The following is a 16779-nucleotide window of genomic DNA, read 5'->3' on the forward strand; positions in this document are numbered from 1 at the left end:
TTCTATCTATCCATCTCTATTGTCATGGAACCTCACTCAAAAAAACAAAAGCAGTTTTCTCTTCTAAACAAAACCCCCCAAAAACATGTTTTATATAAATGAACAAGCTGTTTGTACATTCACAAAATTGTATTTGACAAGTTTGAGAAAGGAACGAAAGCGTTAATAATAATGAAGAAATAAAAAGTATGGGGTTTAGTTCACAGGTGATCTAAATGATTAGGTACGCTAGGTAAGTGCTGTAACGGATTATTAGGGCTCCAAGGTTATAGCCAAGATGGTAGTTATGGAGCTGTTGCCAATTTCCAATGCAGCAGATATATAATTGTTAAAGAGGACAACAAACACTAAGGCAACGCAAACATCTCAAGTCGTATATATTATTATTATTGGAAAAAATTCAAAGTCTTACAGCTGCTTCTGGGATATCCCCAAGTATGGGATATTCCGTCATCAGAGACAAATAGGGAAAAATAGAGAAAATGAGAACGGTATATATTAATGAGATGATGACATAGAGGAAGGGAGTAAAGGAATAAGGAGATGGAGAGAGAGAAGAAAAAAGAAGCATAAAAGTTCATAGTTCAACTTCCCAATGTTGTAGAAACAAGTGCATAAGCCCTTAGGTGCAATCCTGTGTAGAGCCATGTGGGTTAAAATCCTGATATTGTAAACATCCAGAGAAAAAAGATGCAAATATATCAACGTTCAATAACAGAATTTGGATGGGTGATCATGGTGTGAATCCTTTCTTACTGAGATCTTCTCCTACAGATTGGTGGTCATGTCATGTTGGCTTCGTTTCTATGACTGAGCGTCCTTCCAATTGCCAACCCTTTTACCAGGTGTACTGGGTGCATTTTATCATGGTACTAACATTAGAGAATTTGAATATTCCTCAGTGAGTCATAACTAAACGAACATCACAAGAACTGCATAAATTAAGCACATTGAACATTTTGGAACAATGACCGTGTGTTGACAAGATCCTTCTCTAGAGTTTACTTTGTCAGTTGACATGTCTTTCAGTTCCTTTATCAAGATGAAAATGTAGTTATTCTTACTATTTCATTATTAAATGCATAAAATTAGGAAAAAATGCCTCAAATTTGTAGAACTTTCAAATTACAGTTAATGTGAAATTATGAGAAAAAATAAAATGTTTTTATAATTATAAAAATTATGCAAATATTTGTAATTTACCTGAGGTTCTTGCTAAGGTTTCCCCAAATACACACTGATATACATTCATTATAGTGGTAAGCTTGGTAGTTAGAAGTTTCTGGATCAATATTTTGTAAGGCACCCAGTAAACAGTTGTGGATGGAAGCATTTAATTTGATTTCCAGCAAATTTTGCAAATCTTTGATTATCTGAGACACAAGCAAGAATATTTACATACATATAAATTCTCAATAAGCAATATAATGTTCACATTCATATACCCTAATGTTATAGTTTCAGTTGCAACCTCTTTTAAACTCTACAACTTAATCCAATAGATCTGAATATTACATTTATTCATTTTTATAAAACTGATTTTTCCATCATATTCCTATGCTGTTACTAGTGAGCCATTTAGCTGTTTAACTAGATGTCCTTACACTTGTATCACCTTCCACTATGAAGAGAGTCTGAGATCAATTAGGTAGACTGGAGCGTCCAAAATTACATGCCTTGCTCAGGACCACAAATTTCATTTTTTACTTGCTGAGTCCAGAAGAAGGATCAGAGCTTCAGAGACTAATGAGCTTGATGTTGCTAAGGTTGTTTAAACTATTGCAGGTCAACAGTTGCAGGTAAGACGTGAGAAGGGAGAAAGTTCTTGAGAGCCAATGTTCTGAGGATGAAGGAGCAGACATAATGGTTAGTGTGAGGTTGGAAAAAAAGGGGGTGCTTAAATGCAAGGGTGACAAAAGGTGGAGAGATGAGTTGGACAGGTGTGCCTGAGACTTGAGACTAGCTAGTTCTGAGGAACAGAGGTCATTAAAGTTGTGATAGAAAAGACTGAGAAGAGAGAGCACACCTGTGAGCCAGAGGCTGGAGTCAGTAGGGTACCTCTTCTCTGGATGTGGTCCAGGATATCTTCATGCTTAGCAGCACATCTGAGATGGTGCTATGCACCATCCTGCATATGGAAGCAATACATCTTTGTGGATTTCATTTGAGCCATGTAGAGTGTCAGCAATGCTGGGGGTTGAAATATTTTCTGGCCCTGCAGAAAAGAAACAGTCTTTGGGATGCTATCCTAGCTATGACAAGGATGTGCTTTCACAAGGGGATTCTCAGTGATAATGAGGCCAAGTATCTGAAGTGATTGCAAGGGCTCTAGGTGGGTGCTTATGAGGGGTCCAATAATAGTTTCTAGATATGAATGTGTCTGAGTTATTTGGCTGTTAAAAGAAATAAAATTGGTCCCACTGGTGGATGCTCCAAAAGTCTCCATTCATGGAATCAATTCAGGTTTGGTAATATTTGTAATATTTAGATTGCATGCAGATGATGCATGGTCAAGGAAGGTTATGGAGGAATGAAAGGTTGTATCATCTGTTTTGGAGTGAGCATTGCAGGATTTGACAGCAAATAAGTCATTAATGAGTAAGTGAACGAGGGACAAAACTGAACCCTGGCAAACACTAGAGTTGATTGAAAAAGCTCTTTCAAAACATACATCAATGATGCAGTCTGATAGGAGGCTACTGATCCAAGAAATGAGAGATGGGTACAGTGTGTAGGTGGGAAGTTCTGATAAGAGATTCACAGGTGAAAGTTTTGTTGATGTCTAGGTTAACAACATTGCACTCAACTAAGTTATCTACAGTGACAGTCCACTGCTGAGTGACATGGGAGAGTAGGTCTTCAGTGGGTCTGGTTCTGTAAAAGCTGTACTAGTGGTCACAGAGGAAAGAGATGCGTTCAAAGTATTGGGGAATGTCATTGTTTATGGCTGCTTCCATTATATTAAAGATGTTAGAAGTAAGTACATTGAGACAATACTAGGAATGGTAAAAAAAAAACTGCCTTTCTTTGGAGTAGAGACATACTAATGAGTGCATCCAAACGTCAGGGTATATCCCCATAGAAAATAGAAATTAAGAATTTAGTGAGTATAGAAACAAGTTCTGGAGTGCAATGCTTGATTGTAATGGAAGGGATTGGCGATCTTGGTGGTCTTAAGTAACCAAAGGTATTTCTGCACTTGCAAGGTGGGGAGCCAGGTGGAGTGGAAGAGGTTGAAAGAAATTAGCCAAGGATATGGAGTTGGATGCAAAGTGGACTGCAAAGGACAAGGCTTTATCTGCAGATATGGAAACATAATTGCTTAGAAAAGGAGGAAAAGAGAACTACAAAGACAGTTGAGATTCTTTTGGCAGATGACTAGGATAAGCTCCAGTTTTCAGTGGGTGTAGAAAAGATCAAGACGCAGAGGTGTCATACTTGAAACTTTCCTTTACTCGTGGGATATGTATAAGAGTTACTCTGTTAGGTGAATACTACTCAGTTTTGTGGAGTAGCTGAAATTTTCCAAGCATTGTTGGCATTTTCCTATCTGAACAGCTGCAGTACAACTATGAGTAAACCACTTAGGGTGTCTTAGAACATCAAGGTTATTTTTTTTTCTCTGTGTGTGTGTATGGTATGTTGGAAGGCATGCTTAGTCATGAGTAGGGAATTATCCCAGAAATAAATAAATCAAAACTTGTGGACCTCTGACTTGAAATGCCATAGGGTTCAGGTGGAGGTAGGAGTGCTTTTTGGGTTGTTACAATGAGACAGTGACCAGAGGATCTCTGATAGATGCAGAGACAGTTATGAGATTGGCAGAGGTGAAGTTTTACAGTGAGAAAAAGACCAAGAGTGTTTGGGGTGTCTGTGTGTGGGTTGGAGGTGAAACAGTTTGATGGAAACAGCTGATAATAGCAAAAGATTGAGCTTCCGCCCTGGCAGTCACAGTATGGGATAAATGTAATATCAATGAGGACAATGAAAGGAGTGAAGGAAAGGTAAAATAGATGTTCTCAGTGCAGAAGATATGGTCAAAAAAGATGCGGGTGATTTGATATTTCTGAGAGGGATACCGAGGCACATGTATTGGGGGGGGGGAGTACTTTGAGTTAGAGAAACTGGAAAAAAACCACAGGCTTACAAAGGAAATTAAATTGTTGCACAAAAGAGATGTGTTACAAAAGAAATTTGTTTGAAGCTGTTACATAACAGAAAATTGCATTGAAAGTGTTAAATATTATTGACCAGAATATATACAGTAACATTTACCAATTTATGTTCACAAAATTGAAAAAAAAAAAGAGTAATTTTATGACTCCATGTAATACAGACAAAATCATTTTTAATGTTTCAGGCTTACATACATTCAAGAATCTATTATTCACTCATATTTCTACACAGAAATTTAGTATTCTTTGTGCACAATTTCTTTTTTTTAATATTTGAGCACAAAACAGTGAGCTGGCAGAATTCTTAGGACACCAGGCAAAATGCTTAGTGCCATTTCATCCGTCTTTATGTTCTGAGTTCTAATTACACCAAGGCCAACTTGGCCTTTCATTCTTTCAGGACTGATAAAAGAAATACCAGTGGGTCTATGGGGTCGATGTAATCAACTTATGCCCTCCCCTGAAATTGCTGGCCTGGTACCAAAATTTGAAACCAATATTTGAGAGCACACATAATAGTAAAGTGAATAGTGGCTGCATTTAATCCAAGCATTCCAGCTGTAGCTATTCCATTTTTTTCTTTCATACATTCGGTATAAATGATTTCATTAATGGGAATGTCATTTTGAATTAATTAACGGGGTATTTATTTGAGAGAGATTTGGTGGCAATTTCTAGCAGGCTAAGCAACCAGTTGTTGGCTTGTGAAGCAAAACTTTTGTTGAGATTTTAGAGTGTTATCCAGGAATAAAGAGAATGTAATATTATAAGAGTATGTCTTGGTGCTGTCAAAGGCTGCTTTGTTCCAATTTGAAGAATAAAGTGGAAGTAATATTGTAAGATTTCAAGTCTGACTCACCTCTATAATAACAGGAAAAAGGATGATGTAATGTGGCAAGACATGTTTTAATGCTATGAAGATTGCTTTACTCCTATTAGAGGCTATTTTAGAGGTTTCCATTTATAAGAAGTTGCATAAGTCTGACCTAAAGAATTTTTGGTTGTTTGTGAATAATGCATATTTATGGAAGGTTAAAGAGAAAGTTTTCAAAAGGTCACTGAAGATAAAACAAAATATGTTAGGAGACAATCCAGCTCTATGGAAGTCATGTTTATTATAACTGAAGAAAGAAAAGTCTTTATTCCTCTTGTGATTTTCCATGGACTGATATTGATACTTGGAAAGAAAGTTTGAAGAGTTTGGTGAGGATAGCAAACTTGGTAAAGACTGACAGAAGAGTGACATTTTGAAATATTAGATTCTTTTGACAAAAGACTAGAAATTTCAGTTGTAATTAGTGAATCACAGAAATGCGCAGGCTGTGTGATGGACAGAAGCAACATTTTTTTCTCCTAAAAGTAATTTTCTAAATATAATGATGGATGAATTATTCTAAGCTATGATGAAAGATGATTTTCCTCAAGGTGTTTTTGCCAATGCATTTCATTTATACAACTGACTTAGGCAGTATAATGAATCTGGAATAGTATTGCATGGCAGATAGTTTAGTATGGATAATTTAGTATGGAGAGATTTATGCCTTAGTAGAGGTTTTTTGGATTGAAATCTATAGATAATCCATTTTAACCCTTTTCTGATTTATCACACCAAAAGAAAAATCTAAATAAAAATACATTATAATCACAAGATAATTTATAAATTTCAATAAGAGGTGATACTAACATTTTGGTATGTAATGTTCTCATGTTCTGTAAATGGTTCTGTCTGTGTTGCTAAGTCAATAAAATTGTTTAGTTCTTCTATCAACTGTAAATAGAAAATATTCAGACATGTTTAAAATGTAATATTTGTAGACCATTACAATTATTTAAAATCATGTATAGAAAAACTGAACAGTGTTACCACAAGGAAACAAGAACTTATAGTTTCATTTGAATCAAAGGTTTGTGATGACTGATGTGACTGAGTCTGTGATGCAGGAAGGCAATATTACATGCCATTTTAAATCTTTTATCTTTTAATTGTTTTAGTCATCAGACTGTGGCCGTGCTGGGGCACCATCTTGAAGTGTTTTAATGAAACAAATTGACGCCAGGACTTATCATTTTAAGCCTAGTTCTTATTATATTGGTTTCTTTTGCCAAAATGCTAAGTTGCAAGTAGATAAACAGACCAACGCTGATTGTTATGCAGGGGTGGGGGACAAACACAGGCACAAAACACACACACACACACACACATACATACATATACATAACCAGGTTCTTCAAAGGCAAGTCACATAGGTATAAAATCTTCTGGGAAGGTAACAGCGATGAGGTAGGTGGTGTCGGTACACTTCTTGCAGAGAAATGGGTAGATAGGGCATAAAGATAGTTAGAGTGTGCAACAGAGTAATGGAGCTCAGGCTAGTCTTGCAAAATAGTATAGCAACAACTGTCTCTGCCTATGCCCCACAAGTGGGCCTACCAAATGAACAGAAGGACCACTTTTATGACATACTTCTGCAGGCTACCTCAAAGACGAGTGACAATGATTTCATCTTTGTGGCTGAGGATTTCAATGGGCATGTCGGACAGCAGCCCATGTATATCTTCCATGATGTACATGGGACCACAGAATTGGTTCCCAAAACAAAGCAGGAACAAGACTAGTGGAGTTCTATGATGCAAATAACCTATTGATCTGCAACACCAACTTCAGGAAGCCAGCCAGCCATCTGATAATCTACCAATCAGGTGAATGTGCTAGCTAGATTGACTACATTCTCACCGGAGAGCAGGGTGTATGGTTGCTCTTAAATACAAAGACCCTCCCTAGTGAAGAATGTACCCACCCCAGCATAGACTGGTCATTAATGACTTTAGACTCTAGACCAGAAGGATGCAAAAAAGCAGACCACTCTGGAAAAGGACCTAAAAGCTTAAGGATCCTTTATTTGGTCTGAGATTTAGGGACATTCTAATTGAGAAATTTGATGAGAGGGAGGAGGAGTTACAAACTTGTGACATAGAGGGCAACTAGGAATTCCTGCTGAGTGCTACAGACCAAATCTGTGGCTGATGCAAAGTCCCATCCAGACCAAGGGTGGCGTAGTGGTGTAAAGATGTTGTAGACAGGGCTATTAGAGCAAAGAAACAGGCCTGGAAGAGTGGGGATAGCAGGAAATTGTAGCAGATATCCAGAAAGGCAGCTAGGAGATAGGTATATCTAGCCGAAAGAGAAGTAGAAAAAAAGTTTGCCTATGTTCAGTGATGTGAGGACCAAAAACTTGAAGTGTTTCAGATTGCAAGAGAGAAAATTGTGAGAGAAAATTGTGATGTCATAGGAGAGAAATATGCCTGCATGGATGATGGTGCACTTGCATTTAATGATTCTGCAAAAAAAGGAGTTTGGAAATGCCATTATGAAAGACTGCTGAACGTGGAGAATGAATGGAAGGAGGAGAGTCTGCCACATGTTGACCCAATTGAAAGACCAGCTATCTGAATCAACAGTACCTTGGTAGATAAAGCAATTTAGGATGTGAAGACAGGGAAAGACCCCGGCCCATCAGGAGTCACCACTGAGATGCTTAAAATATCTGGTGGTGTGGGTTATGGTCTAGTCACTTGTATTGTAAATCAGGTGGTCCATGAAGGAGTCATACCCAATGATTGGTGTAGCAGCACCATAGTCAACTGCTACAAAGGTAAAGTTGATGCCTTAGATACAAATAATTACAGAGGTATCAAATTGTTGGATCAGGTGATGAAAGTTACAGAGAGGGTCATAGCCTAACCGATTAAGGAGAGAGTTAGTGTAGATGAGATGCAGTTTAGTTTTGTGCCAGGGAGAAGCACCACTGATGCTATATTTCTGGTAAGGCAACTGCAGGAGAAATACCTTGCCAAAGATAAACCTCTGTACTTGGCTTTTGTTGACTTGGAGAAATCTTTTGACAGAGTTTCCTCAACCCTTATCTGGTAGTCAATGCAGAAACTAGGGATAGATGAGTGGTTGGTGAGAACTATACAAGCCATGTACAGAGATGTTACTAGTAAGGTGAGGGTTGGCAACGAGTACAGCAAAACATTCAGGGCTTCACCAAGTATCGGTGCTCAGCCATCTCTTGTTCATCATAGTCCTCCAGGCAATAACAGAGGAATTCATGACAGGCTGCCCCTGGGAGCTCCTCTATGTTGATGACCTTGTTTTTATAGCTGAATCACTACCAGAACTAGAGAAGAAGTTTCAGGCATGGAAGCAAGGTTTAGAATCGAAGGGCCTTAGAGTTAACCTAGCAAAAACCAAAGTCTTAGTAAGTAGGAAGGCAGACAAATCACAAATCCCTTCAGGTAGATGGCACTGCTCTATCTGTAGAAAAGGCATAAGCAGAAACCCCATAAGATGTATTCTGTATAAGCTATGGACACATAAGAGATGCAGCAATATCAGAGGAAGGTTAACAGGAAAAATAGCTTTTGTTGTGTGGAAGATTCACAGGTACAATAAACACTGAAAATGTACAGAAAATAGACTCCATCAACTGCCATCAGGGGAAGCTAGAGGTAGTAGATAGCTTCTGCTATCTAGATGACCAAGTTAGTAGCTGAGGTAGATGCTCCAAGAGTGTAACTGCGAGAATAAGATTAGGCTGAACAAAGTTCAGAGAGCTCCTACTTCTGCTGGCAACAAAAGGCTTCTTCAGAATGAAAGGCAGACTGTTTGATGCCTGTGTACAAACAGCTATGCTACACAGCAGTGAAACATGAGCTATGACAGCTGAGGGCATGTGTAGACTTGAAAGAAATGATGCCAGTATGATCCACTGGATGTGTAATGTCAGAGTGCATGTTCGACAAAGTGTAAGTCTCTTGAGAGAAAATTTGGGCATAAGAGGCATCAGATGTGGTGTGCAAGAGAGACGACTGCATTGGTATGGTCATGTGATGTGTATGGATGAGGACATTTGTGTAAAGAAGAGCCAATCTCTAACTGTGGAGGGAACCTGTGGTAGAGGTAGACCAAGGAAGACATGGGACAAGGTGGTGAAGCATGATCTTTGAACTTTGGGCTCACAGAAGCAATGACTAGTAACTGAGACCTTGGGTGATATGTTGCGCTTGAGAAGACCTGTCAAGCCAAGTGAAATTATAGTCATGGCTGATGTTGGTGTCACGTAACTGGCACCTGTGCTGGTGGCACATAAAAAGCACCTTGCAAGCATTGGGCTTCATGGAAGCAAAGTAGCTGATGACAGTGGCATGTGAAAAGCTCCTTTCAAGTTCTGGTCCTCACAGAGGCAATGACCAAGAAATTTGGCATTATGTCATGCTTGAGAAGAAAACCCAAGCCAAGTAAAATTGCAGTCATGGCAGATACCAGTGTCACGCAAATGGCACTCATGTCGTGACATGTAAAAGCACCCATTACACTTTCGGAGTGGTTGGCATTAGAAAGGGCATCCAGCTGTAGAAACCATGTCAAATCAGACTAGAGTCTGGCGCAGCCTTCCAGCTTGCCAGCCCTGGTCAGACTGTCCAGCCCATGCCAGCATGGACAACTGACACTTTCAGTTTCCATCAACCAAATCCACACATGAGGCTTTGGTTAGCCTGAGGCTATAATAGTAGAAGACACTTGTTCAAGATGCCATGCAGTAGGACAGAATCTGGAAACATACGGTTGGGAAGCAAGCTTATTACCACACAGTCATAATTGAAAATGTTATTATCAAAGTTCATATCTTCCTACTTTCCAAAAGACTATACTGCACACTGACCCGAGGAATGCAATTGTGTTTCTGGTGGTATAGTGAAAAACTTACATGAAACTATTGAAAATATACATCAACAACAACATCAGTGACAAAGTGGAGTTTAACTTTTTGATTTTGAAAATTAATTATTTTTAACTTAACAATAACTGTTTGTAATATAAGCAGAGGCCCTGAAACTTAGGACAGAGTATTAGTTGATTACATCAGCATTAATAGTTGGCTGGAACTTTATTTGATTAATTCCAAAAAGATTAAAATCAAAGTGGATTTAAGTGGAATTTGAAATCAGAATGTAAAGAGAAATACTGTAAAATATTTTATATCTAATTCTCTAATGATTCTGCTAATCTGCCCCTCTAAAATAATAATGATTTCTGACTTTGACAGAAGACAACACATTTTGAAATAAGGAGTATAGACTATTAAATCAACTTTAAACTTGATTAGGTGTATTTTATTGATCATAGAAAGATTAAAGGCAAAGTTGACCTTAGCAAAAGGTATGTAACTAAACACCATAAGATATTCTGGATGTTGCTCTACCAATTTTGTCCAGTTACAAGGGCCTAAACATATAACAAAACATATGTACAAAAGCATGAGCAAATATGTTCATATGATAAAAGAATGTAACACTAAAAAGAAATAAAGAATGTTATAAAAAGTTTAAAATTTATTACACAAAACAAATTGAGCTGTGGAAAGATGTGTCATAGTAGCCAGAGCATACCAAGTCCATCTTGTAGAGGGTGCTTGTAACAGATGGACTGCATGACAAGTAAAACACATCCCTTCCAAAAGAAGCAGAAAAGTAGATGCTTCAATGTGGCCAAATGTGAACTGGTGCAAATAATAATAAGATGACGATACTATTAAAGCGAGAAGATCAGATAAGATTGGAGAGGACAAAAAAAAGTGTAAGATCAAAGAGTAAATACCAAAGAAATTGACAAAACTTTAGAATATCAGGATCTAACCAGAGAGAGGAAGAGATTGTAGAAGACAAAAGTGACAATTACACCTGTAGTAATTAGTACACTAAATGCATTATCCAAACTGCTACCTCAGAGAATGAAGGATATTGGAATTGGGACATGCATTGCTGACTTGCAGAAAAGTGCAATTGATTCTTGAGACTGAAGAAGACTCATCACCAAACCTCAAGGCAACTTCCTTTCTAACTAATATAACATGCAATAGCTATAATAATAATGGCAAAAACAAAAAAAAAAAGCCAGTTGTCTTTGAAATATTATAATATACAGTACTGCAATGGTTGACTGCACTATAGCACATAGCACTACTATTGTTGAAGAATGCTACAGTATACAGTACAACAACTGTTTAAATTCAAAAATAGACTGGCTGGATGTTAGCCCAATTTAGAACAAGGAATTATGATTGTTAATATCTTGCTGTGATTGATTCCAGGAGATTACAAATGTTTGGTGTAGTATTTGACTACATCAAATGAGTTTGAAAGCCAAACATGAAACTGAAGAACATTCTAATAAAGTAATGATTGTAATAAGAGAAATGTCTCATCATTACATCTGTTGTTAGGAAATCTTATGATGTTCAATGTGGTGTTGATGAGTTTTGCTATGAAGAAAGTTAGAAATAGCAACAGAAACAAAAATCTAAAGACATTTATAGATCATTAGTACAATTTTAAATATTGATTTCTCTTTTTACTAGGAACAACACAAATTTCTGCAAGTGAGTTAGTATAATCAATTGAACCAATTATATTGGTCTGATTCAATCAATTCAATTGATTATACTGGGTTGATTTAATAGAATTGATTATACTGAGCTGATTCAATCAAAACCAAATGATGCAAATAATACAGTCTGTGACTGCACTGTTTCTGCCAGCTCACTGCCATTTAGAATTTTTAATATTATCATATTATCATCTCATAGCAGTCTTTGACACACTCACAGCTGCACATATTGATTATAAAACAGATTGCAGCATCCTGAATACATAATTTATTGATACTTGATGTGCTGAAGCCATATTCAGTAAAGTGCTAATTAAAACATGATCAAGTGATTGAGTCAATAATCTACCAATACTTGACATGATTTTAGAAATAGAAATAGTAACAGCATCAAATAGTATTGACACAATCAAAGAAATTAAAGAGAGAATCTAAGAGAATATCAAGACACTTTGCTAAATTAACAAAATTTAAGATTTAATAAAAGCACAATTACACTGTGATGAATTTTGGAAAAGTTTACAGAAGATAGTTTCTGATTTGACTTTGCAGAATTTCAGAAAACAGAAAGGATGATTATTCTTCAGTCAGTCTGTTTCATTGTAAAGCATATCACAATACATACATACATGGATATATATATATGTGTATACACACACACACACACACACACATGTGTGTGAGTGTGTGTATGTATAGGTAGATACTTAGTTATAGACAATGACACACTAAATGTTAAGACATTTAAAATATATTTTTTTCTTTTAATAATTAAATTGTTTTGTTGACAATTCAACCCTCTTCATCTAAGCTAGCTACATAAAGGAAGGTTAATCAGTGAGTTAATTCTGCAATGTATTAAGAATATGGTGACATCCCATCTCTATACTAAGACACTCTTAGACAGAACTGAGTGCAGATATAAAAACCAACCAAAACTTCCTAAATTTCAAATTTCAAAAAACAAACTATGAAGTCATTTCCATTTTTTTAGTGCGTCATCAATAGCAGACCATAGACTCACAAACTAGTTTCATTAACAGTTAGTCATGGATTCACAAACCAACCCCATTAACAGCTAGCCATGGGCTTACAAAAAGACCTCATTAACAGCTAACCATTGACTTAAGAAAAAGAAGCCCACTTGAAATGAGCATCTGACACATATACCCTATTTGATGATGTCTTGGTTCAACAATGCATGCATGAAATATTTCTCTACAATATTATGATTCTGGCAGGATTGTTAGTACGTGAGGAAAAATGCTTAGCAGAATCTCGTCTGTCTTCACGGTCTGAGTTCAAACACTGCTGAGGTCGACTTTGCCTTCCATCCTTTCAGGGTTAATAAAATAAGTACCAGTTGAGTACTGGACTCCATGAAATCAACTATCCCACTTCTCTAAACTTGTTGGCCTTGTGCCAAAAATTTGAAATCTGTATTCTTCTTCTGTGTCTTCGTAGAATAAAACATGCATCAACTGTGTCTCATTACCCACAAAATACACCTGCAGTATATTTGTATCAATAAACAGTCATTGATCACTACATACTACATGCACATGTATCTCTATACAATAAAACACATCTATTTAACAGCTGTACACACCAAAATTCACATCTAGCATTTATCTATAAACTAACATACAAACCAAAATAAACAAAACTGTCTCATATAATCTACACAACAACACATAACTGTTGTAATCTTGACATAAACCTCACAGAGTATAAATTAACAAGGAAGCCTCTACATCAGTGCTTCTCAACCATTTCTTTCCTGTGGAACCTTTTGATTCCTATTTTACTCAGGTGGACCACCATAGCCATTCAATGCTTAAAAATATCTCATATTTTTGACATTAAATATTAATAGGAACTGTGTAAAAAAAATTTTAATATTTTGTGTATTATAGAAATATAACCAATTTATTGCACATGAATTTTAACTACAAAATCATATATGGACCCTTAAGGGTCATCTGGACCTTGTTGAGAACCACTGCACTACATGGTCACTTAGGCTGCTAGAAATAGTAACCAGATTCCCTCAAATCTTGCTCACTTAAAAAAAAAGGAGAAACATACTGAGTAATGTAGTCCTAGATATACAATGCTGGAATACCTTTCGCCATAAATCTGCTCAGTGAGAGCTAACATGACGTTAAACAGAATGACAAATAATAAACATAGTTATAAATGTAAGAAAAAAAGTCATTGGAAGGGTGATGCATACCCTGCATGAAGATAAAGTTTTTCGCAAATTATAGTGTGGCTTACAATGCATTACCTACCGAAGCTTTTTAATTGAACTGAATTAATTTTTTTTGTCTTTTTTTTAAAGTTTTACCATTAGGGGTATTTATATTCTGGTGAAATTAAGAAACCAACTCATTACTAAATGAAAGCCTCGAATCCATCAGTGTATACACACGTGTGCGCACGTGCACACACACGCACACACATTCAGTCGCATATCTATGTACATATGTATGTATGTATGTATGTATATACCCACATGTGTCTACGCGCATAGGCACACCATGATTTATACACATATGGAAAAGAAAGTGAACAAAATAATATGACCATTTGCTTATTGGGAAATTTGTAAATTCGATTTTTTAAATTAAAATTTTTTTTTTAAAAGATAATCAAACCAAATGTTCAACATTTTGAGCCACTTACCCAATGAGTATTTCTGCCAAATTTGGTGAAAATCCTTTCAACCATTTTCCAGTAATTTTGCAAACACACAGACAAAGATGAGTAATTACAATACCTGATTTCGCTTATGCATGCAGGGTAATGAAATGAGCACTTACTGCTAAATTCAGGAGACTGTTTTCTAACACTGTTTCAATATCATTGTTTTTATCATCTTCAAGAGACAGGCTAATATATGTATTGATTTCTTTTTGTATCATGGGATCAGGAGTTCCATCACATCTCATAAAACGCTCCCACTATAACAAACAAAATTTAGTACACACAATCAGTAAGGATTACATATCTAAAAAAAAAAAAAAACTTATTATTAGAGAAGTATCAAAAGGAAATTTGATAAATTGGAAATATATCAAGTGAAAATGATAAAAGCAACATTTCAAACCAAAAATCAGAGAATAACCCATTTAGTTATCACACACATTTGGGGGTAGTTCCTCCCTCTCTTATACAATCTCCTCATTCAGCAAGAGGTTTCTGAACAAGGAAAATGTATAAGAGAGGGAGAAACGACCCCCAAATAGAGTTAAAGAGAAAGCTGTTGAAGCTGATACCTTAAAGATTGGAGAAACGTATGTTTGGGAAAGAAATGTCAAGCATTTCAAGAGGCAGGAACCTGTCAAAAAGGAACACCAAGGAAAATATTGGAAGAAGTGCTGAAATCTGATTTTATGAAAGAGATAACAAAGGTATTGAGCTGGACAAGACTGGTCCAACACATACAAGTAGGGAAAAATGAACATAAAATGATGATGATAAAAAAAATATAAATATATAAATGTGTGTGTGTTTAAGGAGGTTAGGGTGTTACATTCATAATTGTAAGATTGAAGTTTCAATTCCTGGACTGAGCAATGCATTGTATTTCTGAACTTAGCAGTTCGGCAAAAGATACTGATAGAATAAGTACTAAGCTTACAAAGAATAAGTCCTGGGGTCGATTTTCTCGACTAAAGGCGGTGCTCCAGCATGGCCGCAGTCAAATGACTGAAACAAGTAAAAGAGTAAAAGAGTAAAGAGTAAAACACATTATTTCATAGCTCCAGCCCTCTCAGCTGGCAAAAATCCTGTGATGGGAGAATTTATGTGTTACAGAATCTGGGAAAATGACCTTCTGAGCTGATGACCCAGGAAAAACCTTTGATCCTTTTTATATATATCTGTAAGATGGTTGGCATTAGGAAGGGCATCCCACCATAAAAACCATGCTGAAATAGACAGTAGAGGTTGGTGCAGCCTTCTAGCTTGCTGGCTCCTGTCAAACCATCCAATCCATGTCAGCATGGAAAACAGATATTAGATAATGAAGAAGATGCGTCGGTGTTAAAACGTGGGTAGCTGATGAAGTAGAATGTTCTCTATGTGGCTTGTGTGTTTTCTCGTCTACGTTTTGTTTGCAATGTCCTGTACCCAGATATGCACCTATACATACAGGTGGATGTCGGTATGCACATACCTGTACGTATATATGCATATACTCATTTACCATTTGTTTATATATATATATATATATATACATACACATGGTTACAACTATTACAAGGGAGATAATCATTTCCTATGTAAATTCCAGAGAATGAAAGAAATTAAAAAAACGATGATTTACATTTTTATAGCATTTATAGTTTAGCTTTCTCTAAATATTCTTGATGTTTGTCTACATTCATTTCCTTACATCACCATTAGAGTTGTCTTTTTCCTCATTATAAAAAAAAAAATACTTTTTAATATCAACACACCACAGCCACCACCACCATTATCTGCCCCTCTCTCTATCTCACTCTCTCTCACCATAGCTGCCTCCCCAGCCTATCTCTCTCTATCTATCTTTCCCTTCAGCTAACTTTTTAACCACATAATAAATATTCCTTCCTCCACCCCACTACACATCATTAACTCTTCTCTTTTCCTCTTTTTCTCTCCTTCGCTTTTACCTTCAGCTGACCACATAACCATTTGGCCTAAGTGCATTAATAGTAATCACTTTTCTCTACTTCTCCTTCTCTTCTTACTTCGCTCCCCCTTCTCTCTCTCTCTCTCCCATTCTTACTCCTTCTCTTCTTACTTCGCTCCCCCTTCTCTCTCTCTCTCTCTCCCATTCTTACTCCACCTCCATCTCTCTAACTAACATATAATGGGTGAACAAAGAAGCAGATTATTACATAGATAAGGGAAACAATGCATAAAATTTACACAGTTGGTTTTTTAACATAATACTAAACACTGTATCTTAACTGTTTACAGACAATAATTTAAGTTCCATATTTCATGGAAGATTTCTGACTAAGCTTGGCTGAAGCTGTCATCACTTCCCTTTCAATCACCAAGTTGTCTAATATCTGAAGATAGCTACCAGTCGTATATATACGATTTTGCAAGCAAACATTATTTGTAAGCAAAATTTTTCTTTTTCTTTTTTTTTTTTTT

At 36.5% G+C, this 16779-nt stretch overlaps 1 protein-coding gene across 1 annotated transcript in view; it reads right to left on the reverse strand.

Moving 5' to 3' along the window:
* LOC106871922 (dynein axonemal intermediate chain 7 homolog) overlaps positions 1-16779 on the reverse strand; it is a 96307-nt gene that overhangs the window by 50118 nt on the left and 29410 nt on the right. The window contains exons 5-7 of the mRNA XM_014918679.2: positions 14451-14591; positions 5860-5943; positions 1204-1373 (exon numbers count right to left, since the gene is read on the reverse strand). Of these exons, the coding sequence (XP_014774165.1) occupies positions 1204-1373; positions 5860-5943; positions 14451-14591 (395 nt within the window). The remainder of the gene's footprint in view (positions 1-1203; positions 1374-5859; positions 5944-14450; positions 14592-16779) is intronic.

Source organism: Octopus bimaculoides, chromosome 13 (genome assembly GCF_001194135.2).
Source record: "Octopus bimaculoides isolate UCB-OBI-ISO-001 chromosome 13, ASM119413v2, whole genome shotgun sequence".
NCBI classification, from domain to species: domain Eukaryota; kingdom Metazoa; phylum Mollusca; class Cephalopoda; order Octopoda; family Octopodidae; genus Octopus; species Octopus bimaculoides.